The following is a 27,609-nucleotide window of genomic DNA, read 5'->3' on the forward strand; positions in this document are numbered from 1 at the left end:
GGATGATCTTTTGTAGATTATAATTCAAGTATTACGCAAGTATAGTAACGTATGGTGATGATAGCTTGCAATGCGCAGGAATATCTCACAATTCGCTGGTTAAGATCTATATCACGTGATTATCCATCAATCAGATAAGATAAGGAATACCCGGATTATCGTTTGACCGCCGCGATAACTTATTTTCTTTTTTGAAGCTTTGAATAATTCTGAGGAAATCAAAAATTGCTTGAAGCGAATAGTTTTGGCAGCCCACAACATGGCGACCGTACCTCCCGGACGTTGGGGCAAGCCTTCCAATCTCATAAAGAAAGGCACCACTATGACAAAATCCCACCGGTTCGAATCTTTCTCCCAGCGCATCGTCAAATTAAAAATTGATCCCATCCATCGTGTGCGCCGCAACAGCATTGGCGATGACAGTGATACCGAATCGGATTCGTACTTTAGGGCGTCCCTGGAGTACTGGATGGAACTCAATCTATCCGAGAATTTTACTCAGTTTTCCCAGCGTGTAAATCGGCTCAGTGAGAGTTTACCACAGATTCTACATCATGAGGATCGAATAATGGGATTATTGGCCGAGTACATAGGGAAAAGGGATGAATTGAGCCTGGAACCTCTTCTCAGCCTGGTAGCTCAATTTAGTCGGGACTTGGGTCAGCGATTTGAAAGACATTTCGCGTCAGCTGTCACATTAATAGCATCCGTCGCTGCCACACATCCAAATATCGAGGTGATAGAATGGAGTTTTACATGTCTGGCTTGGATTTTCAAATTTCTATCCCGACTCCTCGTTCCAGACTTACGGCAATTTTTGGGAATAATGTCTCCGTACCTTGGAAAAGAACGCCAAAAGCACTTCGTGACAAGATTTGCGGCGGAGTCCATGTCATTCCTCATACGGAAGGCCGCCCTTGTTTACTACAAAAATAAGTCACCTCTTGAAAAAGCTGTTACATATCTTTTTGAGGATCTCGCCAATACAGATGGACCACGCCAGATTTTAATGTATCAACAGGGCCTCATGTCAATGTTTGCGGATGCAATCAAGGGAGTGAATAGTGCCATTCATTCAAATGGAGCAGACATCTTACGATGCCTCATCAATGCTTCTGCTGTGCAAAATGCAACCCAAAGCGCCCTCACAGAGCAGGTTCTTAACGGGATTGTCATTAATTTGGTTCATCACACATCTACCGACACTTTTGGCTCAGTTTTTGATGTGATCTGTGACCATGTCGAACATGCTAAGCCCAATGGCAACGTTGCAGTGACAAAACTAGATATCCGCTTAGTTTTTGTTAGTGTAACTGCACGTAAAGGTTCTAGAATTAAAAACTGGAAGAGGGTACATCAAAGCCTCATCACGCTTCTGGGTCGCGTCATTGAATTGCCCAATACCCCTGTCTATTCGATCCAACTGCTATTAGCCACAGTGGCGGCTGCGGTGCAGACGTCCCCTATGAATGAGTTGTTGTCATTTATGCGCCCTCTCATGGAATCCATTAGTAATGAGAAATTGAGCGAGTACTTCTTGCCATTCTGCTCGTTATTCTCCGCATTCGGAACCGAGCGATTTCAAACTGTTGTCCTCCCATACTTTCAGCGGTAAGTGAAATTCGTTCATCTTAGTCCAAATGCAAATCCTGATATTTGTTTTTAGGTTCATCACTTCTCTCTGGAAAGACTACGAATCTGGTCTTTGCCTGATATTACCGAAACTTCAGGCTGCTCGTTGCATCACATCTGAACCTAATAAGCTTGGATCGGTAGTGTGCCCCAACAAATGGAAAGATGCAATTATGGAAAGATTCATCAAACCAGATCTCACAGACCAAGATGTCGCTTTTCTACATTCATATACAAAACTACACGATGCCATATTACTTTCCTCCGAACCTTCAATTCTTCCACAACTTGTCCAGCACCTCCATATTCAACTGAAGGCTGCGATGGCACCCTCTACCAACCTCCGCGAGAGCCAAATTACCTTCACCCGAGGCCAAGGATTTTTAGCATATGTCCGTCTTGCTATCAAATTAGGCTCACTTGATCCACGTCTTTGGAATAAGGTGATGTTGAATGGTCCTGAGTGCTCACATTGTCCGGTTTTCCTCGAAGCAACATTGGCTTATATATCTGCTTGTCCCAAAAATGATCAGGTATCAGACGAGGGCCTCGAACCATTTGCCACCGCTCTTATCGGAAATCTTTCTGGCCCATCACATAAAGTCAGATTACTCTCCCTCAAGATTCTACAAACTTTGCTCTCCAGGATGAACGACAGCGATAATACATACATAGCGATAGCGATTGAAGTTGAACAAAGCGAACTGAGTCTCCAAACGTCAAGGTATCTATCGATGCAAATCCGCAAGCTTGCTATCGGTTATGCGGCAGCGTCAACCCAAAAGTGGCTAGATCGAATTATTCCAAATTTCTGCTTTGGTCTGCTATCGAAAAGGCTGGCATCACTATGGGATGATGCGTGTGATGCGATCAAAGCAATTTGTGAGGTTCAAAATGGAGAGGCCATAGTTGCAGAGCTTGCTATTCGCGGATTGCGAGAACTCAGTCCCCTTGACATGAAAATGGGTGCGCCTGAAGCAGAATCAGAAGGACCAACCGCTACGTCTGAATTTGAGTGCTTTAATGTTTCAAATATCGAAAACACCGTGTCGACCTCTTTTATTGATGCCCAAAATTCTGATCTTTTACTTATAGAAGACTTTAAGTCTGCTCATTCAACATCAGCACAAAGTTTTACCTCCCCGCGAACACAGGCTCTTAAAGTCCTGGGAGCTGTGCCTCAAGTGGCAGAAAAACGATCCCGGCAATTCGTTCCCTTATTCCTATCATGGGCAACTCATGACGAGGATATTTCTACTATCATCGAATCAAATACTTCTGGCCAGCGGCCCGCAGATGATAGTCCCTCTTCCCCGTGGAATATACGGGACCGGAAAGCCATGCTCAACATATTTGGGCAGTTCATTAACCCGAGAGTCTTGTACAAATCGTCTGAGGTACATGAAGCTTTGCTTGAGCTTCTGTGTAATGGAGACACGGAAATTCAAAAATCCGCCTTAAAAGCTCTCTTTACCTGGAAGTCACCCTCCATTCAACCTTACGAGACCAACATAATGAACATTGTGGATGACGCAAGATTCAGAGATGAACTGTCAGTATTCGTAAATGCTGGCCAGGAGGACAGTACGATTAAGGAAGATCACCGTCCTGATATTTTCCCTTTGTTATTGAGACTCCTTTATGGTAAGATGGTCGCTCGCGGAGCGCTCCAGGGGCGGACAGGGAACACAAGAGGGGCGCAGAAAAACAATTTTAAGGATAATATCTCAACTCTCCGAAAATGACTTCGGCCACTTCGTTAAAATATCATTTGGTCCGCTGGGCGATGTTCGTGTTCTCGAATCCGACTCTAAGCAGCGCCAATATCTCAATCAAGAGATAATGGGCGTCAGAAAGCAATATGGTCTACTAAAAATGGTGGAAACTATGTTCAAAACCCTGAAAACAAAAATGTTTCCCTATGTCGACCTCTCCATGAATGTGATCTTATACTGCCTCATTCGAGCATGTAGGCAGTTGGTGGACAGCAACTCAGAAGACAACCAGACATCTCTCATCCGCAACATTCGCCAGTCAGGTACTCATTGTCTCGATTTGGTATTCACAGTTTCTTCTGACTCCGATTGGAATCCATATATGCCTTTAATTTTTAGTGAGATTATCAGCCCAAGATTGGAAAATTTCGCTGTGGAAACAGCGCAAGGCGTGTCAGCCCTGCTACGTCTCTTCCGTACTTGGGCATCCTATCCCAAATCAGCAATTTACTTTCTCCACGGTGACCAACCCATAATTCAACGAATAGTTGATTGTGTGGGTGTGGAATCTGCCCGCGAGGACGTTAAAATATTTGTTCTGTGCGAGATCCTAAATGGGCTTATTAATGTCGCAAATGGACAGTCAAAAGACCCGGAGAATTTGCCAGACGCTTCAACAACAGATATAGTCCGGTCAAAGGTTTTAGGACCTCATGTCGAATACATGTTAACTCACCTCGAGTCTCTACTCAGAAAACAATCAAGTCGCCAATTGAAGATGGCTGCAATCGACACGCTATCAAACCTTGCTCCGTTCGTTCAATCCTCACAGGAAACCACCAAGCTAATTAGTACGGCTTCATTCCTTCTTAATGAACCCGCAGATCGAGTTCCTCCAAAAGCTAAAAGTGGGCTCCTGCGTGTCATGCAGCATTTCCTACCGCTTTATGACCCGCGAGATAACGAAGATCTCAACAACCGTATCTTTGAGGTTATCTCCTCACTATTCGATTACTTCAAAGATAATCCAAACCGCGAAGTGGCCTCCTCCGTATTATTTGCGTTCGCAGACCACGAGACTGATATTAAGGATGTTGCCTTACTTTGTGCGGATCTCAATTCTATTTCTAGCAAAAAACTTGACGAGTTAGATTTTGACAGGAGGCTTAAGGCATTTAATATTATCAATGAGCAAAAGTACAAGGAGTTCACGGCCAGACAATGGCGCCCATTATTGTTCAACCTTCTTTATCATGTGAAAGATCAGGAGGAACTTGCAATTAGATCCAGTTCGTCATTCGGGATAAAGAGATTTGTGGAAAGCATAGTTTCAAAGTTAGACAGCGATAATGGGGGTTACTTAAATTTGGTCGACGGAGTTTTGCTTCCATCGTTACGCAACGGGGCTAAATACCCTGTTGAGACGGTCCGGGCAGAATTCGTTTCCATCATGGGCTATTTCATAACACGCCACCCGGAACATCCGACCGTTTGTGACATGGTTGATCTATTAGCCAACGGAGATGAGGAGGCATCTTTCTTCAATAACATCCTCCATATCCAACAACATCGCCGTCTTCGTGCATTGCGGCGTCTGGCAAACGATGCTAGGAATCGGAAAATTGGGTCATCAAATATCAGCTCTTTTTTGCTTCCTCTCATTGAACACTTTGTGTTTGATCAGGCGGAAGATGAAAGTGCGCATAACCTGGCTGCAGAGACAGTTGCAACTATTGGAGTGCTCTCTGAAGGGCTAGAATGGAGTCAGTTCAGAGCGATATTTCGAAGATACAAGGGATACTTGCAGAGTCTCCCAAGGATGGAGAAGAATGTCATACGACTGCTTGGCCAACTGACTGATGGCTTGTCGCGAGCAATGGATACCACGAAAGAGCACTCGGTTGCTGAAGATGGGCAAATGGAAGCCGTTGAGCCAGAGTCCGCAGTTCAAGCCTCCCTTTCCAGAACCTTACCTACAGAAACTCGCATCGGGACGGAGCTGAAAACCAACTTTATCCCCTTCCTGTCGGAGTTCGTTCACCAAAAGGATGAATCGGAAGTCCATCTCCGCGTACCTGCCGCAGTGATCGTGGTTAAGCTACTTAAACTTCTGCCTGAGGAAGATATGGCACTTTTCCTCCCCTCAGTGCTCCTGGACCTAGCTAATATCCTTCGAAGCCGGTCACAGGATGCTAGAGATATGGCTAGGAAAACCCTCGCTGATATTGCGCTTATTCTTGGGCCATCCTACTTTGAATATATTCTCAAGGAATTGCGGAGCACATTAACAAGAGGATACCAGCTTCATGTGTTATCCTTCACGGTCCATTCCATTCTAGTGACAACTAGCGATCACTTCAAGCCCGGTGAGCTGGATCAGAACCTTGACGCACTTGTAGCCGTGATAATGGACGATATTTTTGGAGCCGTTGGCCAAGAGAAAGACGCTGAAGAATATGTGAGCAAAATGAAGGAGGTGAAAAGCAGCAAAAGCTATGATTCTATGGAACTCCTTGCGAAGATTTCGACGATTCGACATTTATCAGCTCTTATCAATCCAGTTCAAGCTCTATTGCGGGAAAAACTTACGACAACAATTATCAAAAAGGTCGATGAATTGCTCAGAAGAATTGGAGTCGGTTTGCTACGAAACCCAGGCGCTGAAAGCCGTGAACTCTTAGTGTTATGCTACGAAGTGATAAAAGTATCCTATAAAACCGAGCCCCAGAAACCTGAAGCTGATAAGCGGGGGGACAGAGCTCGTTTCATAGTCAATTTGCTCAATCCTAGAAACCGGTTGAACCGAGGAAGCACCTCGTCATATACCTACAAGCTGTCTCGGTTTGGACTCGATGTTCTCCGCAGTGTCTTGAATAAATACAATTCCCTCATGACTGCTGCCAACCTTGCCGGATTCCTCCCCATCATTGGGGATGCATTGCTGCAAAGCTACGAGGAAATCAAGTTGTCCGCCATTAGGCTCCTGTCCACAATCATCAAAACCCCACTCTCAGAGCTTGATAAAAACTCCGACGTGTATCTCGTAGAAGCTATCAAGATGATCAAAGACGCTCCAAGCACAAATACCGAAGCTGCTCAAGCCGCACTAAAACTTATCTCCTCGATCATACGCGAACGGCGAACCACGAAGCTCAAAGACTCACACCTAGGCTATTTATTGAAGAGGATAGCTGCTGATATCGAGGAGCCTGACCGCCAGGGTGTTGCCTTTAACTTCATTCGAGCGGTCATGTCTCGCAAATTTATTATCCCAGAAATGTATGAGCTTGTAGACAATGTTGCTGCGATGATGGTAACAAACCATACGCGGAGCGCCCGTGATCTCGCTAGGGGTGTCTTTATACATTTCATGATTGAATACCCTCAGGCTAAAAGCAGGTGGGCAAAGCAGCTTGGATTTCTCGCAAAAAACCTTGACTATCAGCATAAAGAAGGCCGTCAGTCAGTAATGGAAGCAATTCACCTTCTGCTCTCTAAGTCCAATGGTGATCCTGCGCAGGATATTGTTGGCACACTGTTTGTGCCTGTGGTAATGGTTATGTCTAATGATGATGCTGTCGAGTGTCGGGAGATGGCAGGTGTGCTCCTGGGCAATCTCTACAGTCGTGCTGATTCCAAGCATCTGACGTCTATGCTCAACCCTGTTCGATCCTGGCTCGAACAAACACAAAATCCATTACTCACGATCACTGGATTACAAGCAATACGGATTTTCTTTGAATCTGAACAAAACAACAAGGAAAAAGAAGTGCGCTTTGTTACGGGACTACTACCTAGTATCATCGCTCCCGCCGTGGAAAAGAGAGATGCAGAAGAATGGGAAGTTCTCTATCACTCTCTACAACTCTTCACTAAGCTATGTCAACTCTTTCCAGCCATTGCGTTGACCGCGGATTGCGCGAATATCTGGTCTCATATCTGCGAAAGCCTCTTCTACCCACATGCTTGGATAAAATCTTGCGCGGCTAATTTGATCGGAATTTGGTTTGCTGACGAAGCGAAGGGAAACTTCCCCAATAGTTATGGTTCTGTTCCTGTCGTAGGGGCTTCTGGCCTCAAGCTGGAGGGTTACACGATGTTAGATATTACCAGAGCCAGTTTGCTATGTCTGAAAGCAGCTACTATCTCTGAAGACCTAGCAACCCAGACTATCCGAAACCTAGTATTCCTTGGACGTTGCTTCGGACAAAATAATCTGAAGTTCTCACAGAAGACAACAGATAATCTGGCAGGCGACGTTAGCGAAGATAGCGATGGCGAAAACAATTTAGAAGCCGTTGTTGTCAACCACGCCAAGAAAAGCAAGCCAGCAATTGAATACGTCTTCGAACGCGTAGCTGCCATCCTTCGACGGGAGCCTCAAACCACCCGAGCGGAATCTTTAATTAGTAAAACGGCTTGCATGAAACTTATCGCGGCTCTTTGTACCCATCTTGATATATCTCAAATAACGCCATCCCTACAGACAATTCTCCTTCCACTACTTCACTTCACTGACCCATCGATCCCTGCACCCCGCTCCCTCGATATGCAGTTCCAAACCACCTATAAGTCCCTCGTGGCCAGCAGCCAGGAGATTCTTGATATGCTGCAGAAAAAATTGGGTACGACTGACTTTGTGGTACAAATAGCTGTTGCCCGTGAAAGCGTCAAGTCTAGGCGGGAGGGTAGAAGGGTGAAGAGGCGCATCGAAGCTGTAGCTGATCCTGAGAAGTTTGGTCGAGAAAAAAAACGGAAGAATGACCGAAAACGGGAGAAGAGGAAGGAAAGGGGAACGGAATATCAAGAAAGGAGACGTGGCTGGTAACTTTTCCCCCCTTACCTCTTGTATGACCCTTTCTTTTACGCTGTTTTTAAAAGGAGTTGTCAAAATAGAATTGGGACGGGTCAGGGCTGAATGGTCATTTATATCCATATTATTCATGTTTGTAATGTATTGTACATAATTTGCTATCAACTTCCAGCATTGCAGGGTATTCAATCCTGGCATTATACATAAAAATATCCTACCAACGCAATATGAAGAACATGTTACTCCCTTGCGAATTCCAAATTCCCAGATAGACACAGCGCTGAAAAAGACGATCGAGCAACAGAAAATATCAAGGATTCTCCCTATGGCCCCGCTGTATGATCTACTCCATCTATTGGTACGGTTCCTGTTCCTTCTCCTGTTCTTGGTCCTGATTCCGCGGCATATTTACGTCCTGCTGCAGTTGAGCCGTGTTTTCGATTGGTCGTTGGCCCTGACTTTGTTGATGGCGCAGCGCCTCCTTCGTACCTTCTCCTTCAATTGCTCTCACAGTGCCATCCTCCCACCATTCTATGTCCCTTTCTAGCTTTCCTTTTAACAGCGTCTGCCCCTGCTGCCACAAGATGTCCTCAAGCGTAGACTTTGTATCCATGAAGATATTCAGATGGTCGCTGATGATATGTCGATTTTTGCACTCCGGACAAGTGATCAGCACTGTGCCTTTGTAGTAGCCGTGCTGCGAGATACGATGTGATGAACGGTGACTGCATGGTTTGCAGGTGAATGTGATTAGGAATGCCCGTTCCTCTGCACGTCGCTGTGCGTTCTGGGCGGTATCTTCAGGGGACACAGGTTTGCTGTCTGTAAGAGGAGAAGGAGCTCTGGTGGAGGTCGAGTTATACCTGGAAAACTGTGAGGAGAGGAATGGAGGTGGATTGTTTGAGCGTGTCGAGAATCGGGTTGTGGTGAATTGATTTTTACGGCATGCTATGAAGGATCGAGATTTGAGTGAGGAAGATGTGAGAGGAGAGTGGGCTACGCGAGTCGCGAGGCTCTGAAATAGCCTTTTGGAGGAAGCCATAATCCTATTTATTCGATTACAAGAGTCAAAGCAATTGATATTGGACGGCGATGAACAAATCGTAGCTTTGTTTGCCTTGATTACTCGGATCGTTGTTGATCTAAAAAAAATTCTCAAGGTTCATTTTTTTTGCCATGACATAATTGGTATCACGTGATACTTTTCGGAAATACATTGTTCCTACGGTAGTGATATAGTTCGTCGCGCCGTTATCTGATCGACAAACATCCAAACTCCACATGCCGTCACGAAGGAAAAGAAAGTGAATGCTATGATTGCTTGATGTGTTTTGCCCACGGGAAATTGATATCCGCCGTGTTAATGAGGCGAACCGTGGTAGCTACACTTTCGTGACCTGCCACTCACTTTCGGTTCTCCGGCTCACCCACCAATCCCGCAGCTGCCTCAACAACATACAAGGCTCCCTTGTTTCTTCAACTTCATTTATTTCACACACGGGATGCAAAGTCGTTATTTTCCAATGAAAAATGGCGATGAAACCGAAAAATAAAATCCGTGTTCCACGGCGGGTATGCTTTTCACCGCTCTCTTACTCACAAAAGCTCCGTCCCCGCTTTCCACTTGTTTTACCGCAAAACTGTTTTCTTGCTACATTGAGCGTTGGATCAAGGATTCCCAGCTGACTCTCAACTATCTTAGAGCATGGCGGCGCGGGACAACTCTGCTGATTTTGACACTTCATGGGATGTACTCTCCTCCTCTCTTCGAGAAATTCATACCAAGAATGCCTCGAACCTCTCGTTTGAAGAATTATACCGGAATGCGTATAAACTGGTCCTCAGGAAGAAAGGCATGGATCTCTACGATCGTGTAGCTGAACTGGAAAAAAGATTGGCTTCAAAATGTGGTGTTAAAGCAGGTCACCACATATATTGCTCCGTCACTTACGTTGGAAGGTGATGCAGTCGACACGCTGGATCAAGTGAACGAGAGAAGAATAGCAGGTGAACGCTTCCTAGGGAAATTAAGAGAGGTTTGGGAAGATCACCAGCTTTGTATGGGAATGATTACGGATGTACTTATGTACATGGTAAGATTTCCAATATTTTCTTCTCTTCCAGCCAACCTCACATTTGTTTAATACTCATTTCTCCAAAAAAGGATAAAGTAATCCTCCAGGACAAACTCCGCCCGTCGATATACGTCACCGCGATGTGTTCATTTCGTGACTACGTCCTAAATGCAGACATTGGGGGGAATAGACAAATGACCGTTGCTGATGTCTTTGAAGCCACCGTTCTGTTCCTGATCCGGCTTGAACGCGATGGAAATATCATTGATCGCCCCTTAATACGGCATTGCATATATATGCTTGAAGGGCTGTATGAGACGGAAAGAGAAGAGGAGTCTGGAAAACTTTATGTCACATCCTTTGAGCCGTCTTTTCTAGAGTCGAGTCGACTTTTCTACCTCGCGGAAGGTCAACGTCTGCTTGCCACAGCCGATGCCTCGACGTTTTGTAAGCGAGTGGCCGAAAGGTTGCGAGAAGAGGAAGAACGCTGTCGCTATACTTTGTCTCCGGCGACAGAGCACAAGATCAAACAGGTTATTGATGAGAATCTAGTCGAGAAACACATTGGGAATATCATAGCTATGCCCGATAGCGGGGTCAAGTATATGCTAGGTAATGATCGATTACCTGATTTGAAGAATGTCTACGAGTTAAACTCGAGGGTCGATGAAAAGAAGCGGGCCTTAACATCAGCTGTACAAGCTCGTATCGTCGAACTAGGATCAGAAATCAATAAAGCAGCGAAGGATTTTTCGCAAGGACCTCTCCTAAGTCAAAAGCCCTTAGACCAAGCTGCAAATGGCACAAAAGGCAAGAGTCCAGATGATAAGGCTCCAGTAAACTTACAAACAGCAGCTGCAATTAAATGGGTGAATGATGTTTTGCAGTTGAAAGCCATGTTTGATAGGGTTTGGGAGATGTCTTTTAATGCAGACCAAGGGATGCAAACCTCCATAACGACAAGTTTCGCGGACTTCATCAATGCAAACCCCCGAAGCTCAGAATATCTGTCCCTTTTCTTCGACGAAAACTTGAAGAAGGGAGTTCGAGGTAAAACTGAAGAAGAAATAGATGCTTTACTGGAGAGCGGAATCACCCTGCTGCGATATATTCGGGACAAAGATCTCTTCGAGACTTATTATAAGAAACACCTTTCCCGACGATTACTTATGAAGCGTTCTGCAAGCACAGATGCTGAACGACAGATGATCGAAAAAATGAAAATGGAGGTTGGCAACACCTTCACTCAAAAATTAGAAGCCATGTTCAAGGATATGGAATTATCCTCGGGCCTCACATCCAAATATGCGAATTATATTTCGCAGCAAGAGTCAGATTCAAAACGCATTGATCTCGAGATCAACGTGCTCACGAGCACCATGTGGCCAATGGAAATGATGACGAACTCGAATAAAGATGGCACTCTAGCAACCCAATGCACCTATCCAAAAAACATCGAACTTCTTAAACAAAGCTTCGAGCAATTCTACCTTGGCCAACACAATGGGCGCAAATTGCAATGGCAATCTGGCATGGGCACAGCCGATATTCGAGCTACCTTCCCGAGACCAAATGGTAAGGTCGCTCGTCATGACTTGAACGTTTCCACCTACGCAATGGTGATTCTATTGCTATTCAATGATCTAGGTGCAGATGAATCACTCTCTTTCGAAGAAATACAAGCTCGAACAAATATCCCAACCAATGAGCTCTCAAGGAATTTGCAGTCTCTGGCTGTAGCCCCCAAAACCCGGGTGTTGAAGAAGGAGCCCATGAGTAAGGACGTGAAATCGACAGATCGATTCTTCTTCAATGAAGGATTCCACAGCGTGTATACCAAAGTTAAAATCGGCGTCGTTAGCAGTGCTGGTAACAAAGTCGAAAACAAAGATGAACGGAACGAAACTGAAAAGAAGATGAATGACGAACGGGGCGGTGGAATTGAAGCTGCCATCGTACGGATTATGAAGTTTGTTTTACCTCTCCTTTTTTTCGCCACCCCCTGACTCCGTAACGACCCCCGCACTGCACCACTCTCAAACATCAATCTACTTCTCCCCTTTAATCTAATAGAAGGTTGAAAATGACTAACTTCCGCTACCAACAATAGACAACGCAAGAAGCTTTCCCACACCCAGTTGATGACGGAAGTAATCTCCCAACTCGCATCCCGCTTCACCCCTGAAGTGAACATGGTCAAGAAGAGAATCGAGAGCCTTATAGATCGTGAATACATTGATCGAATTCCAGACTCCGAACCACCAGCTTATGTTTATCATGCATAGACGAATTGCAAAACAAAAAACAAAGACAAAAGCAATACCACATGCTTATATGACACTACATAGCGCCCTATAAGCATTGCTTTTCGCTTCCCTATTTGGATTCTTTTTCTTTCAGTTTCTAGTTACCTTTTACAAGCGACGTTTCGCCTTTGTCTTTTTTTCATGATTTTCCACCCTGACTCTTTCTCAATGAGACATGATCAACTTCAACTTCGACTTTATCCTTTCCCTTCTATTTTCTTTGCCATTTGCTTAGGTCAGGGTAACCGGTTTTTATACATTCATGGGTTGGTGCTATATGGGATTTAGGGGGTGGGGGAATATTTGGGTTTCTGTTTTCTTTTCGGAAGTTTCATTTGTCTGAACATGATGCAACTTTTCAACGGATTACGTTGAATATATCTTGATTTCTTCTCCTCCCCCTTTCACACCTCCTCCACCTTCCCTTTGCCACCAATCCAATCTGAATAACAACTGATGATTGCCACCTCCAACCGTAGACTTTGCAACGACTCGCTTTGGAATCTTGAGTAATTTTACTTTTTACCCTATCCTATATATTTTCACCAAAATCCCGCCCTCAACACTAAGGTTAGGGGTAGGTTAAGATTAGGAGAAATACAGGTTTTACCTTAGCTCTTGATAATTTATAGCTTTTACCTAGTGGGCCCTATTTCCCCCACATCTCACACAGAATATTCCCAAACTAAAAACGGGGGCTCTTCTGATTCTCAATCTGTGTTTCCATCTAATATGTCTATCGGATCTCTAGTCTTACCAATTCCCATCCAAAACGCCACGCTAAATATGCCAGTATTTAGAAACATAACTATCATGTAAATAAATAAATAAATAAATAAATAAAAAATGAGACAAGAGATAAGCCCCAGTTCCCTGGTAATCCCGCTTCTCCCACGTTCCATCCCTTAGTCTCAAATTAAAGGACCTCCACCTCACCCTTCCCCCACGCCTCCTTAACCCCCTCCCATCTCGCAATCCATACCTCCCCCCACCGCATCCTCCTGCCATAGATATCCCCACCCCCATAACTACTACTACCCGCCTCTTCACTAGCCGGGATAACAATCCTCACTTCGTCCACCAAACAGCGCACAAACACTACCTCCTTGGTTTCAGGGCCCTGTATCATACTTATCCCGCCCGCACTATCGTCTAGCCGGCGCAACTGTGCTGGAAACGTGGATAGGAAACAGCTGTTGTAGTGTGCTGTTAGGAGGGATTGGTGGTTCTGGAGGAATGCGGATTCCTGCGCAGAAAGGAGGGGGTGTTTTGTGTCTTTGTTCAATTGATATGTATGTGTTGAAGAGGCAGTTGGGGGAAGGGTGGGTGTGGGTGTGTTGAAGGTTGCTTGGGAGGATTGTTGTTGCTGAGATTGTGAAGCGTTGGGGTGGGAGGAAGGTGGAGGGGCGGAGAGGAGGAGGTAATGTAGGCTGTGCTTTGTGAGTTTTGCGAGGCGCTGGCGGAGAATGGAGCGGATTAAGTATTGGGTGCGGGAGAGGTCGGATTGGAGGATGGAGAGCTTGAGGTTGAGTGTTGGGTTTTTGGTCGAGTTTGATATTGCGGAGGTGGGATCTGAGGCGGATGCGGTGAGGTCTTCGATTTTTTCAATCTGGAAGCACATCGAGTTCCTTAGTTATTTTATTTCCCAACTATTGGGAGTAGGTCGCTATAGGAACAACAGTTTATTGCGGCGGTTCAACCTATGATTACTACGTTTCCAATCTACACACAATTCTCCCTTCAAATCCCGCCACCACCAACAAACAATCAAAGGAGCTTCAAGTTCCAATATGTCACTCACCTGCCTCCGAACCCTCTCCATAACCCTCTCCATCAGCGGGCCAGGCCATGGCAGAAGCTCCGGGACACCTCTTTCTGAGACCCAGAAGCGCGTAAGTTGCTGGGCGTCCAGGACAGTAGCTTCGGGCGATGAGAAGTCTGGCCGGTCAATCGAGGCGAGGATATCGTCTATATCCATTCTTCGGGACAGTCAAGGTAGCTGTAACTGGTGTCGCGACCCTGATTGCTGTTGTTTGCTGATACTGGTTTTTGGTGTGGTATGAAGGCACTTGAGGGTGCGGATGGATCTTGATGGATACATATGTTTTGGTTGGGTGACGTTGAATCTAATCGGGTTAAATTGAAGTCGCGTCTATTTATTTGGCGACAGCAGGCACGCGCCAAACCCGACACGGGAATTTCAAATCATGAACCAGAAAATATATATGGAGTACGAGAGAACAGGAATATTATTAATAAAATGATACAAAACTTCTTGCTTTTTATTTCATTTTCTATGATATTAATCACTGTAATGTATATTCTAAGACAGGAATTCGGAAAAAGGAGAAGGAAAAAAATGGAAATAGTAAGGAAACAAGGGGGTTGACCGGGTTCCTCCAACCAGTCTGTCAGTACATCAATTCTTGTTCCTCTCCCAACATCTCCAATAAAATCGACCACTGAATATTCTCTCATCCCGCTCCAAGAAGTCTCAAAATAAAGGGTGCAGTTAAATGCGCAACCACTCAATCAAGACTACGTGATTCTTCCTCGTTATTTTTTTATTTAAGCAGAATAGATCAGCCTCGACATCCGCAATTCCTATTAAAACACCACTGTTCAAGAGCATCTGCTCGGTACAATGTGGCCTATCAGTGATCTCAAAATAAAACTAGAGGGCTCGTGACGACGAAAAGCTTCGCTGGTCAGTGATGGGCCCAAGGGTCTTTATTTATTACTTTTTTGGGGGGGGAAGGGTTTCGAAGATCGACAAAATGCGGTTGAATCCGAAAAGAGGACAACTATTTTGGTGAATAAAATCCAGGAATAACATAGGAAGTGGGGAGGGTGGCGTTGAGCTGATAATGGAGATCCGATATACTTCTATTGGAGCAAAAAAGAAAGATTGTGGGATTGGAGGGGTTGGAGGTATATCGAATTTTCGTTCGTTCGTTGCATGTCCCTTCATATTGGGGCGTATGGATGGTGGAAGATATATGCGATTGTCAGACATAGGAAATAAGTTCGCTGAGGATAAAGTGGTGAAAAAAGTGAAAAAAAAAGTATTGGTCATATCATAAAAGTTGCTTTCTGAAAACGTAGAAGAGAAAGAATTGGGTGTTCCATGCCCGCAGAGTTAGTAATGCAGTATGAGCATATATCGCTCAATTTTGTTAGAGGTATCGGATAATCTATAACGGGGATGAGCTCGAGACTGGGCCGAGCTGATAACTGTTCATTGTCCAAGTATTTCTATAGGGGCCGTAAATGTTTGTTGTCCACGCATATGTAATATATCAGGCTTAAAGAGAATACTTCTGTTGTCCCTCGATGGCACCTGCGGCGGCATGGATGGGTCCAAAGAAATCAATAATAAGGTTTTTAAGTCTCACAAGTATGTTAGCCATTTCAATTCCTTCGAATGCTGTTTTTGAAATGCGAAAAGAGTTCGGCGCCCCCCAAGGGAAGGCGGGTTGCCGAGATGAACACGGATAAATTTAAGTTGGTCGAAAAGATTCTAAACAGGCGATGGCGAAAAAAGGGAGACAGAAAGACGGAAAAGAATGGGTAAAGACGTAACTCCATCAAAGCGTTTAGAGCCATAATTCAGGGATTACTGAGAGTTGAAGGATGTCAGTAACTGAGCATGCGCCGTCCAGGCAAACGGCAAGGTTCCTGGTTTTCCATGGATATGTTGTTGCGGTCACCACCGCTATTCCGACAACGCCCAGTAGGGCTGTCTTCCATTTGGGGAGAATGCTGCCCAAAGGCAAATGTCTGAGCTCTACCAAGTTTAGATCGTTGCTTGACTTTCCCCAGGCCTCGTTCACAAGCAAAGGCATGTTCTTTCGCACCCATCTCGACATAATTCTGCGGAACGCAGCGAGAACGATACACGGCGAAGAAAGCACTGTATCCGCCATCTAGGATGTACATTTCAGGAAAGGTAAGTTTGGGATATTCATCAATATTGACTGCACGATCTTTGTGTCGGATGAATTTGGCCCTAAAGTAGCAGATGTAAGGAACCGTGCAAAGATATAGTGGAAAGAATGGGAGGGAAATTATAAACTCACATTATGGGTGCTCGATGAGCAGAATACTCGCAATGAAACACCAACACAGTGTTTGGCTTCATGTTGTCGGAAAACAGTTCCGCTGCGAGATGCTCCTTATCATTGTAATTGACTGCACCGGCAATGTGTCCACCATCATACTCGTACTCAAAGCGGCAATCAATAATGATTACATCATCATATTTGTCATTATATTTTCCGTCAATAATATCAATCAAAACAGCGTTCTCGATCCGGGGAAGACCGTCAGGTTGATCTTCGGGTATAAAGTGAGGTAAGTGAAGCGTCGGCCCTTCTTCCAAATCGCGTAACGATTGGATATTCACACTGGAGTCGTCATTTTGGTTTATTAAGTCGTCGGAATGTTCAAACATGCTGAGTGATCTTCTGCTCTGCTTTCTGGGTCGGGAAAAGGGGTTCGAACTCTTACGCACGATGCCATGGCTAGGAGAGCCATTGTCACGGGCTTGTCCAACACAGCCAGAAAATGGGGCTCTTGGACGAGGAGGACCCACTTGATCGTTCCCATGAAATATCCTTGGAGCCGGCCTTTCAGGAGATCCCTCAAACATCTCAGACAACGATAGGGATGTCGACGTAGATTTATTACTCCCATTTCCGATTTTCAAAGACGGTTGAGATTGACTGCCACCAGGGCTTTTCGAAATTCCACAGTGGGCCTTGGTCCTCATCAAGGATGGGCGGAGGAAAGCAGCCCGTTTTCTCCTGCTAGAAATCAGTCTAAACAAAAGTCAATCACTGTAGAACACGGCGAAGCATAAAGTACTCACTCTTGTTGATCATTGCATTGCGGAGACTCCATTGGTGACGGCTTCAAAGGACTAGGCATGTAGATATTTGGCTTAGGTATGGAGAGATCAGCCGTAGGAGATTCTATATCCATGTCGGCGGTGTGACTATATGGAGTTTTGTGTGGCAGTGGGGACATATCCATCATATCGACAGATATAGCAGGCGAGGACGACGGTAAAGGGGGCGTTGTCATCGTATCTAGATAATTGCTGTTAGCTTCACCGTTAAACTTACCAAAAGTTAGGGGCTAACTAAAGAACTCACCTCGACCATGTTCGGGACCAAATAAGTTTGCTGAAAACAGTGACCTCCGTGGTGTTACTAACGCAGGACTATAAGCAAGATCAGCATCCGAACGAAGAATTGTAAAGAACAAAGTGAAGAAAAACCCAAGGGAAGAAGACTCCATGACGTATTCAACTATCAGAACACGTACCTTTGATCAATGTGGAAATTCTGAGACAGATCTGCGGCTAGACTTGCTGTGGGGGAAGATCCTCCAACAGGTTTAGCATTGAAGTAATCCGGGTTCCCCTTCTTCTTGGAAATATCCTTGAAATTGAAACTGCTTGGACCAAAAGACCTGACAGCAGGGAAAGTTGGGAACCCTGCTGTCTCTGGTCGAAAACAGTGGCCAAAGAGCATAGATGGAGGTTGCATAGCTGCAAGGGGAGATGAATGTTCCATGGCTGCAGCTGCAAGTCACTTGTATTTGATAATCGGTATTATATCTTTGTTTTTTAGTTTTCTTTCCTTCCTTCTCTTCTATCTGTTCCTCCACTCGGTAGACCAGTACACAACCTAGCCAGTACCAGCTCAAGCGTAGGATTGTCCAGGAGGGAGATACAGATGAAGGGAGGGCGGAATGAATAACTGGCCGCGTTTAGGTCAATTCAATATGCAGAATGTGCCCAATATGTAATGCAGGCACACCGATGCACACTGCAGGGCGAGCTCCTCTGGGGTTGTGGGGGTTTTCGTCTGATAAAACGAGATCGGCTTTCCGTTGACTTCGAGATCCGAGCCACCAGGGACGACACGGGAAGGAAGCCGAATTCCAAGTTAAACAGCCATTGTCTACGGACACTGGGAGGCAAGGTAACTGGTTACGGGAAGGGAGGGGTTGAGAGGTCCGAAGAGGAGCACGCAGAGCAGTTGTAGTAGAAGGGGGGGGGGGGGGGGGAAGACCGTCGAGAGACAAGGAGCTAGAGTAGGAAGAACAGGTGAGGGTGGAAGAGGAGTGAAAGGGTGGAGCAGAGAAGTGAAAGGGGTGTGAAAGGGGTGTTGAAGGACGAGTGAAGGAGAAGAAGGAGGAAAAGAAGAAGAGGAGGAGGAAGAAGAGCAAGGGAGGGGAGAAAAAGAAAGTGAATCGTTTTGGGACGGTATGAAGCCGAACGGCTGAACTTGTTGCAATGGGCAACGGTACGCCAGAGTGGGGAGGGGAGAAGTCTTCGCAAGTCCCTAGCCCGCCACCATTGTCTGGACGGATACCTCTGGATACAGGGCCCGCTAGTTGAGAGTTACGACTGCTTACTGGGTAACAAAGGGAAGCGGCATCAGGTACTGAAACATGTTTCTGCACGTTCCACATGGTACTTGGAAAGGTACCGGTACCTGGTATACCTCTTGTGGTTCTTTTTAACTCCGCGACTGATATTCCCCAAGACTGCTGCTGTTACTGGTCAGAAGGACTTGATGTCCTTGCCGCCCAAGCCAATAAACTACTGCATAGCCCTTACTCGAACCTCTCTAGCGGATGCCTCACGATCTGGTTGCTGAAGCAATGTCCATAGCGTGCAACTATGAGGAAGAAACTTTTTTGGTTTCAAGGGACAACACAGATGTAACTACAAACACAGATAAACTCCTAGAAATTCAAGTAGGCCTGCCGTAACCGAGCGAATCTTCTCGATCTTCGTTTATGAAGTCAAATTGGGAAGAAGCTGATCTGCTGCAACTTATTTTTAGCTACGATCGGGGGAGCCAACAGGGCAGGAAAAGGCTCAAAGAAAACCCACGGTTGCTTCAAAATATGCTTCAAAATACGGGAAGAATCTCAGTTTCAGCATCACATTGTGGAGAAGCCAGGATAATCAGAAGAATAGGACCATTGGTGTTTTGGACATGCTGGTTAGGCAACTAGAATACCTCCCGATTGAGCTCAAATATAAAGTGGAGAGAAACCGTCATGCAAGTCGTGACGAGCCCGTCCCATGAAGCTGTAAAGCAACGATATCCGGATCATGGCAGCTTGATTGTGGGTGGGCCTTGTCCGCTCAAACTGCGTGTCACCTACAAATATAGATCTCATCGCTGATCATCAGCTTTCTTTAATGCTCAATTGAGACAAAAAATACTTATGGATAGGGTCACTCCAAGCAGCAAGTCTCTTTTTGTTTATGAAGGAGTTTAAAATAATATAATAATTAGAAATAAAAATAAATAAACTACGACATTCTTCTATCCCGAGTCAATTGACCAGACATATTTATCTCCAGAATTACCACCTTGAAAAAAAGGCGCAAAATCAAGTTTCCCACCATTTGTCTGCCTTGGTTTAACAACGAATTTTTTTTTTTTTGTTCTCTTTCAGACATGCAACGGCCCCAAGCAGCCGCTGCTCGTGTATTTATTGGTCCGAAAGCAGGAGGAAATGGAACAAAGAGCAAGGGGGTAGTTAGCTTGTTAGGGAAAGTTGTGAAAAACGGCCCCCTTCCCTGTCACTCTGGCTCTGTTTATTTAATCCAAGCAATCGCCTATCAATCAATGGTTGCAAGCCTTGTCCCGGACAGGATCTAGCTCCGGGCCTTGCCAAAAATAGTTTTCCTTTCTGGCAGTCCAAAGCATGCAATTTACGCCCATAAGCGCTCCGGACGATTTGGCTACACTGCAGCGTATCTTCGGGACCTTGAGTGCTACCCCTCGTCAAGGAGGCAGCCAATTATTTCAGGAGGAACGGAAAATACATGAGGATTATTAGCAGGGAGGGAGAGCCGGGCAACCAAGTTGTCAGACGAGCCGCTGGAGCGCTCAGCAAATACCTCACTGAGATCCTACCAGCGTTTAAAGGAGATGGTGACATTTCCGTCCTGCACCCGGCTTGTGCTCAATCAAGAATAGTTGGTCAGACAGTTGGGCGTGGTTTTAAAAAAGTTGTATATGGTTTTAAAACTCGGCTATAAAAACCGGGGTTACAGGTAGAACGTGGTTTGTAAGTTGGCCCACTTTTTTAAAACATGATCAACTCGGCTCGCCTCACCTAAATAAACACAAGTCTACATAATTTTTGTACATAACTTACAACCACACATGCTGAACACTCATACATCATCTCTATTCAACCCCCCCCACCCTCAACACAGTGAGGGGTAGGTTAGGATTAGGATTAAGTAAGAGTTAGGACCTGAGAAATATGCTAAAATCACTACCGTCAAAAGATCATTTCGAGATGTGAGGGGGATGTGAGGTACGGCTCGGTATGTAGTGTTAAAGCGCGGGTGTCAATGATTTATGTCATAAACCCACGCCGACGGCGGTTTTTCCGGGTTGAGATTTTTAAAAACCAGTTCAACTTTTTTAAACCCACGTCCAACTCGTGCAGCCTTGGAAAAACCTTAAGTGTAGTTTAAGCATTCAAGACAAACGACTCCCCATTAAAACTACCTACACTAAATTAGGTCATTTCTCACACACACACACACCCTCTCACACCCCTCTCTATATGCTCTTAACGGTAGTGATTTTAGCATATTTCTTCAGGTCCTAGCTCTTACTGAACCCCTAATCCTAACCTACCCCTAACCTTGGTGTTGAGGGCGGTGAGATTGAAGAGATATGTATTAGTAATATGGTGGGGTATGACTAGTGTGTGTAGTTTTAAAGAGAGGGTGCTGTGGTCAACATGTTTACAGAGGTGGTTGTAAAAGAAAAAGTGGGGCCCAACTTATAAATCACATACAAATAAACTGAAGTTAAACCTCTTTGAACGTTCAGACACACTAGTCATACCTCTCATATCTCACACACATCTTTATATGCTTTTTGATGATAGTGATTTTATCACATATCTCGGATTTTTTTATTCTCAACTAAATCTAATTCTAATCCCTAATCCTGATTCTAATCTATCCCTCACTGGTGTTGAGGACGGGGAGGGCGAATAGAGATGTATGAGTAATTAACATATATGTGGTAACTATATGTGTAAAGTTGTGTCGACTGCGCTTATTTGTTTTAGAAAAGTGGGCCCACCTATAAACCATGTTCAACTTCTCTGCAAGTATTCTTGAAATAATGCAACAGCGGGGTCAAAGTGATTTTGTTGATTTCATGAGATTTTGCTACCGAATGGAATTCTTCAAAGCCATCCCAAACACCCCCCCTCCAAAACTCCCAAAAGAGAAAGGAAATATTTACAAAAAGCACAAGGATTTAGTGAACAGTTTTCCTTTGGCAACTAATATATTACAACATCGCAGATTCATAATCCAAACAAACAACCAAACTGAAGATAGCACAGGATCACACACCGCGAATCCCAGCCACCCAGTATCCAGACATGCAGGAACCTCGGGTCAACCCAGCACAGCAGGTCAGCACAATGGGACCGTCCGGGGTTCAGCTCCAGCTCTTCTTCCTCCCAAACCTCCTTGGTCAGTGGCTCGGAAGCTACCATGTCGCACCAGCGCAACCGCCAGCAAGGGAATCACACCCCTAAAATAGCCTAAAAGCGAAAAAAACACATCGTCGATGTGTCACGGTCTGTCTGGCTGATCTCATGATCTCATGATCTCTGGAGATTCCTGGCTTGGCGTCCCGCATTAATTGACTTCATGGCAATGACGTTATGATGTGACGCTTGCGCAAGAAATGTGAACATTTCACATGAATCTTTCCAAGGAACTGTCTCGGTCTGATAGCCTGATTCATGCGTGGCGCGGGAACTCTGTGATTCGGTATTAAATCGTGATCCTTCAAGTCTGAAATACCGCGTCACGCCAAGCCGTAAACAAAGCGAATCTATCCACGTGATCACGTGATCTGAATTTGATGGATAGCTTCGACCTTACACAGTTGACCCGGTCAAAAAACCATTTTCCATCCATTCTCCCATGGGAACAATTGTAATTGGATTGACTGCATAACCATTTGTTTTCTCGGGAACACATCCATGGATTTTGCTTGGTTGGACCGTAGACCAATATTCTGTTGAAACGCGCAAGTGTGGAACCGCCCGAACAGAAGCGGGAGAGCAAATGGTGAGAAAACTTAAATGTGAGCAAAAGCTATCAGCCCTGTTATATATATTGACAGGTAATTAAGGATTGTGACTGGGTCCAACTTCGTGAGAAACAATCGATCGAAGTTCCTTTATTAAACCTTTTTTTTATAACCTTTTTGTTTTATGTTCTGTCATGCAGTTGATATTTCCCTCTAACTCAACAGTTCGGTTTGTTGGGGAATCTGAAGCGTCTATTCCGGGATTCGGAGCTTGGTTGTCATGGTGAACTGGGAGTCCATTGGCGAATGTCATATTTTGACACATCACAAGATCGACAAAATACTCCATAATTAAGCCCCAGGAAACTCCACTTTCTTCTTCCTTGATGTTTTTCTGGATGGCACAGTTGGTTTCAGTACACTTGAGTTCATGGATTAAATAAAATTACTGCACGGCTGCTGTGAGGTGCATTTTTGTGCTACAGTTCCGTTAATGCTGGTGTGACATTTTTTTCTTTTTTTGGTTTTTATTCTTTTATCAGACTATATCTTTTCGAAGCGGTCCCGTGTTTCAAGAAAGGATAACTAACAAAAATTGAATCAGTAATAATTAGGTTTGCCGTATAACCTTGGGGGAAATAGTTATCTATCTAATGTATTCATATCTCCCTACTTTCTCCTCTACTCCAAGCCCTTATTGTGGCCCCATTTACATTGTGATAGTTGAATAACGTATTTGATTGGTTCCCTTGGAAGACCAAGGGCGATGAAAACACCAAGGACTGGCAGTTAGTTTGCTGCAGAGGCATCCACCTTGGCATCATTCCAAGGTCGCAGTGAAAATTCATTCTCAAGATATCCTGAGCTGGCGTCAAAAACTTGCCTTTGGGGATGCAAACCATTTGTGCCTGCAGTTACACGGGGTCTTGTTGATATTATTGTTCGAAGAAGCGTTAATTCAGCAGAGAAGTTAACTACTGTTTTAAGAATTAAGGTTGTCTGAAATGGTCTTGACCTAGAAACTATTTAAATATATTCCCTAGGTTTTTGCTGCAGCTCGTCATTCCCTCTCGTTTTATTCTCAAGTGCGACGACGCGGGATATGGCAAGCGGCTAACCGCTCGATGTCGTGTCGCTACATCACAGTGGAAATTGCCTTACACATTCCTCATCTTGATCCAGCGAAGCTCTCATATCCTAAATAGGCTGCAGATCAAAATGCGCACACGCTGACGAAGTTCCCCGAATTAGCCGAACTGTGCATCCCATGTTCGAAAACAACATCTTCATTGTCCAGCCAGTCAATCTGGCTGTCAACCAGCTTCGTCTCCCCCGTCCGACAATCCATCGCCACAAGATCAAACGGGTAAACATGATATAAAACCGAAACCTTCAAATTTGGCATCTGCTTCACTGCCACTTTTGCCCCCTCAATCATCTTATTTATCAGAACTTCCCTCCCACACGGTCCTGCTGCCGTACACGGCATCGCAGATTTGGCACCAGTTACCCTCTTCAATGGATCATACAAACTCAAATGAAATACAAACTCCTTCCGCGCTGTCGTATGTCGGGCATTACTAACTCTGCAACTGCCAAAAATCTCCGGGCAAATGCGATGCATCCTCACCCTCAACCGTCGCAGGACCGGAACGTACATCCCGATCAGCGAACATATATGCTCCTTCGCCAAGCCCTCTCTGCTATCCACATCCATATCCACATCCGCCTTTAAAAAGGCCGATCCGCACGTATCCAGCTCCAGAACCGTCAAGCGCTGCGTTGGAATACTTTTACACAGACGCCCTACGGCGTCCTCGTGCAAGTAATTCTTCATCTGTTCGAACATATGCGCCTGCATGCGACCACGCCTGTCCAACTCGCCCATTGCCTGGAAACGGAATCGAGTCAGTGTCTGCAGCGTGCCGAGCCACTGAGCAAGGCGCATTATATCCGCCCTTGTCTCCTCGGCCCACAGGGCAAGGATTGTGAACCGTTCCGGGATTCCTTGGTGTGTCGTGGGATCGAGCACTGCTGGCCAGTTCGAGTAACCCGCCAGTTGGACGGAGAGGGATTTTATCCGCGATGCCGTGAGGGTAGTGCAGCCATGTATAGATCCCGATCTTGCTGTTGTTAGATGGGTACATGTGCATGTGCGTGTACTCCCTTGGTGAGGTTGCGGTTGAGATTGCTCTTGCGTAACCAGTGAGTGCTGCAGTGCGGGGAATCTCTTCAAGCCGGTGGCGGACAGTTTTATATTTTCTAGCAGAACTATTGAGGCGATGCTGTACCAGTACTTGCATATAAACAACCCGCCTAGGTTGGCAGCCCTGAGCTCATCGACACCGACATATTGGAGAATCTCAAAGAGGATCTCAGGAGGCAGAGTCGTTAGATAGCCGCCCTCAGTGCTACCACTGCGGTTGTTGGGTGTGGTAGAAGAGTTGGTAGTGAGGATCTGGCTGTTGTGATTGCGGTTGCTGACTGTATCCGTCACCAGCATTATTTTTCACGAGATGTCCAAGCCTTGCTCTTCCAAAAGGACTCCTTCTGGTTCATTGGCCGTGGAAGTCGACAGTGAATTTAACTACTTAGTTACAGTGGAGGTTGTGAAGAAAGATGTCGGGTTATTTTCTATGTTAATAAAATTTCGCCTTGCAGGTCATTTATATTTAGCTGAGGAACATCCCAGAAGATGACAATAAACTAGAACGCAGAGCTCATGAAAAATTGGAAACCGGAGACTATCAATCGGAAAGATCATACGCCCAATCCATAAATAATTCGGTAATTTTCAACCAACTACAAACGATTTCGACTTCCAAAACTTTTGCTACTTCAGTTCTAGCGTTAGGATCCATGGATCAGTAATACAACACTGATCATCATCAAGGAAATAAGCAACCATCCACCGTTCACCAATGGCAAAATAATCCATATACGTAGCACACGCCAATACATGTGGACTCGATTTCGCTTGAAGAGAAAACGGACGACAAGGGGTCTCATCGGTCCTGCTGATTGTCTGTGGACTCATGGCACTCTTCGCAACACCATATCGTCCGTAATACCAGCAGATGGATGTGATAATCTTTGTATGTTAAGTACATACATATATGGATATACCAGTGGTGACGCCAGCATTGCCATGGGCGATATGATATCAGTTTCACATAAAGGCCAGTAAGCCCCTTCCAGCTCCCAGTGTCTAGCCCGTCCATCGGTGCATTTAACTATTTAACTATGCAAAGCACTCACCGTCGCTTCAGCCGGACTGTGTTGGCTGCGAGGATGCACTCTACGTATTTAGCGATGGTGTGCGGATTCAGGTTTAGGAATATCATCCTCATGATAACTATCATCCGTTCACGTCATCAGAATTCCAAGTCTCGGATTCTGTGTAAAATATTGGGTAAACCAATTGAGTAGACCAGAGTGGATCATTTGTTGTTTTCTGACGGAGGTCCGGCTCAAAAACGGAACAAAGGGGGGGGGGGGGGGGCCGGAGGGGTTGGAGAGGAAGTGATGGATGATCTGCGGAACGTCGGTTGGCATTCCATTCATGGAGCATTGTTTACATATCCAGCTCCTTGCTACATTTTGGACTGCAACTGAAATGCTTTCGAGGCAGGGAGAGAAAAGAGCCTCATCTAAGCTGCTAGAACGTGAGGAATGCGTCTGCGCTCAAGGGATAGTAACAGTTGACTTGGGCGGTAGGAGCACAACGATTGAAGTGACGAATGCGGTGTGTCAGGAGGTCGAACGGCGGCTAGGAGGCCGTCGCTAAGGATCTCTTGTTGTTTTCCCTATTTTCTTGGGTTACTCATATTCAAAGGGATGCGACTTTCATAGGTTTCAAAATTTTGCCGGGGTTTGTAGAGGCAAACGGGGCTCAACAAGGGAAACCCTTAAGATTGAGTTCAAAACATACCAAGGGAATAAAAGAATTATCCTGTTTGGCTACTTTTCTCGTCGAACTCCCTCGTGGAGTGCAAATTTGGCTGTATATTCTGGATGTGAAACAAAGCGTCACCTTTTGGGCTGTGAGTCGACAGACGCAAATATAACTAACTGTTCATGTCCAATTCAATGGTATATAAAAAGCATCACTTATGATGACTATGTAAGCTGCTCAATAGATCTGTCAGTATGTGCATACCAGAGAGTCACGGGCAATTACTGCTACCCTTGGTGGACTTTGTACATGCAATCTGTTGAGCGCAAAACCCTTAACCAAATAAAGAATTATGGTGAAGGAAGAAAAAGAAAAATTATACTAATTCATATCGTCCCTGGGAAGGCTCGAACTTCCAACCTCTCGATTAACAGTCGAACGCGCTAACCGATTGCGCCACAGAGACTCATCGACAGTTTCCAATTTCCGGAAAAGTTATTATCCGGACAGCTGCAGGTTGCGCTAGACCCCTTATCCAACGACTATCACAAAAATTTCAAGCACCTCAGCCTGTAGTCGGAAGTTTCAGGAGAATCTAATTGACCACGGAGTCGTCTGCCGGAGTTTAGTATCCTCCAGATGGCCAGAAACCACCAAAAGAGATAACTGGACTGAGATCACTGAAGATTAGCAGAGCTGCGAGCTTCAGTTTCTCCCTCAAAGTTTTCTGAAGGCTGCTTTGAGGACTTCAGAGAAGCGGATGCATATGCATCCAAAGAGAAACCAAGTTACAATTCAATGATTCCATTTGTTTTATTCTAAATGTGTCAGAGGGGATTACCCATTCAGAAATCTTGCTCCCTGGACTGATGGCACACTAATGCCAGCTAAACCAGAATTATTTCTATGGCCCTGAACAGCTTGACCGTCAAAACAGTGAAGAACTTAGCTGCCCATATTGTTTCATTAACGCAGGATTGAGCTTCCAGAGGCACCAAACTTCTTTTTATGATACAAAAGGGCCCGGCGTATCACTGGCCGTGGCCACACACCAGGCTTGC

The 27,609-nt window shown here is 45.2% G+C and overlaps 8 protein-coding genes and 1 non-coding gene across 9 annotated transcripts; 4 read left to right on the forward strand and 5 right to left on the reverse strand.

Annotated features, from left to right (window-relative positions):
- Positions 1–259: 259 nt before the first annotated feature.
- Positions 260–8,175, forward strand: PAAG_01159 (hypothetical protein; the record flags this gene model as incomplete). The annotated part of the gene is made up of 3 exons (XM_015844254.1): positions 260–1,611; positions 1,667–3,256; positions 3,282–8,175. 3 exons carry the CDS (start codon positions 260–262, stop codon positions 8,173–8,175), a joined length of 7,836 nt encoding a protein of 2,611 aa, XP_015701035.1.
- A 337-nt stretch (positions 8,176–8,512) lies between these two features.
- Positions 8,513–9,202, reverse strand: PAAG_01160 (DNL zinc finger domain-containing protein; the record flags this gene model as incomplete). Its single annotated transcript, XM_002797255.1, has 1 exon — positions 8,513–9,202. The coding sequence occupies one exon, from the start codon at positions 9,200–9,202 to the stop codon at positions 8,513–8,515; it is 690 nt and encodes a 229-aa protein (XP_002797301.1).
- Positions 9,203–9,865: 663 nt separating this feature from the next.
- PAAG_01161 (cullin-3) lies at positions 9,866–12,520 on the forward strand (the record flags this gene model as incomplete). The annotated part of the gene is made up of 4 exons (XM_015844255.1): positions 9,866–10,033; positions 10,083–10,253; positions 10,325–12,204; positions 12,346–12,520. The coding sequence occupies 4 exons, from the start codon at positions 9,866–9,868 to the stop codon at positions 12,518–12,520; spliced, it is 2,394 nt and encodes a 797-aa protein (XP_015701036.1).
- A 937-nt stretch (positions 12,521–13,457) lies between these two features.
- PAAG_01162 (hypothetical protein) lies at positions 13,458–14,519 on the reverse strand (the record flags this gene model as incomplete). Its single annotated transcript, XM_002797257.2, has 2 exons — positions 13,458–14,150; positions 14,343–14,519. The coding sequence occupies 2 exons, from the start codon at positions 14,517–14,519 to the stop codon at positions 13,458–13,460; spliced, it is 870 nt and encodes a 289-aa protein (XP_002797303.1).
- A 1,658-nt stretch (positions 14,520–16,177) lies between these two features.
- PAAG_01163 (M-phase inducer phosphatase) lies at positions 16,178–18,120 on the reverse strand (the record flags this gene model as incomplete). Its single annotated transcript, XM_015844256.1, has 5 exons — positions 16,178–16,550; positions 16,621–17,346; positions 17,412–17,631; positions 17,698–17,765; positions 17,870–18,120. The coding sequence occupies 5 exons, from the start codon at positions 18,118–18,120 to the stop codon at positions 16,178–16,180; spliced, it is 1,638 nt and encodes a 545-aa protein (XP_015701037.1).
- Positions 18,121–18,354: 234 nt separating this feature from the next.
- On the forward strand, positions 18,355–19,650 carry PAAG_01164 (hypothetical protein; the record flags this gene model as incomplete). Its single annotated transcript, XM_002797259.2, has 5 exons — positions 18,355–18,531; positions 18,735–18,815; positions 18,865–19,050; positions 19,187–19,312; positions 19,402–19,650. The coding sequence occupies 5 exons, from the start codon at positions 18,355–18,357 to the stop codon at positions 19,648–19,650; spliced, it is 819 nt and encodes a 272-aa protein (XP_002797305.2).
- A 4,216-nt stretch (positions 19,651–23,866) lies between these two features.
- PAAG_01165 (hypothetical protein) lies at positions 23,867–25,156 on the reverse strand (the record flags this gene model as incomplete). The annotated part of the gene is made up of 1 exon (XM_002797260.1): positions 23,867–25,156. One exon carries the CDS (start codon positions 25,154–25,156, stop codon positions 23,867–23,869), a length of 1,290 nt encoding a protein of 429 aa, XP_002797306.1.
- Positions 25,157–25,169: 13 nt separating this feature from the next.
- Positions 25,170–25,524, forward strand: PAAG_01166 (hypothetical protein; the record flags this gene model as incomplete). Its single annotated transcript, XM_015844257.1, has 2 exons — positions 25,170–25,274; positions 25,330–25,524. 2 exons carry the CDS (start codon positions 25,170–25,172, stop codon positions 25,522–25,524), a joined length of 300 nt encoding a protein of 99 aa, XP_015701038.1.
- Positions 25,525–26,940: 1,416 nt separating this feature from the next.
- On the reverse strand, positions 26,941–27,014 carry PAAG_11219. Its single transcript has one exon. It is a non-coding gene; the product is annotated as a tRNA-Asn (tRNA).
- Positions 27,015–27,609: the final 595 nt, after the last annotated feature.

The sequence above is a fragment of the Paracoccidioides lutzii genome (genome assembly GCF_000150705.2).
Source record: "Paracoccidioides lutzii Pb01 unplaced genomic scaffold supercont2.2, whole genome shotgun sequence".
NCBI lineage: Eukaryota > Fungi > Ascomycota > Eurotiomycetes > Onygenales > Ajellomycetaceae > Paracoccidioides > Paracoccidioides lutzii.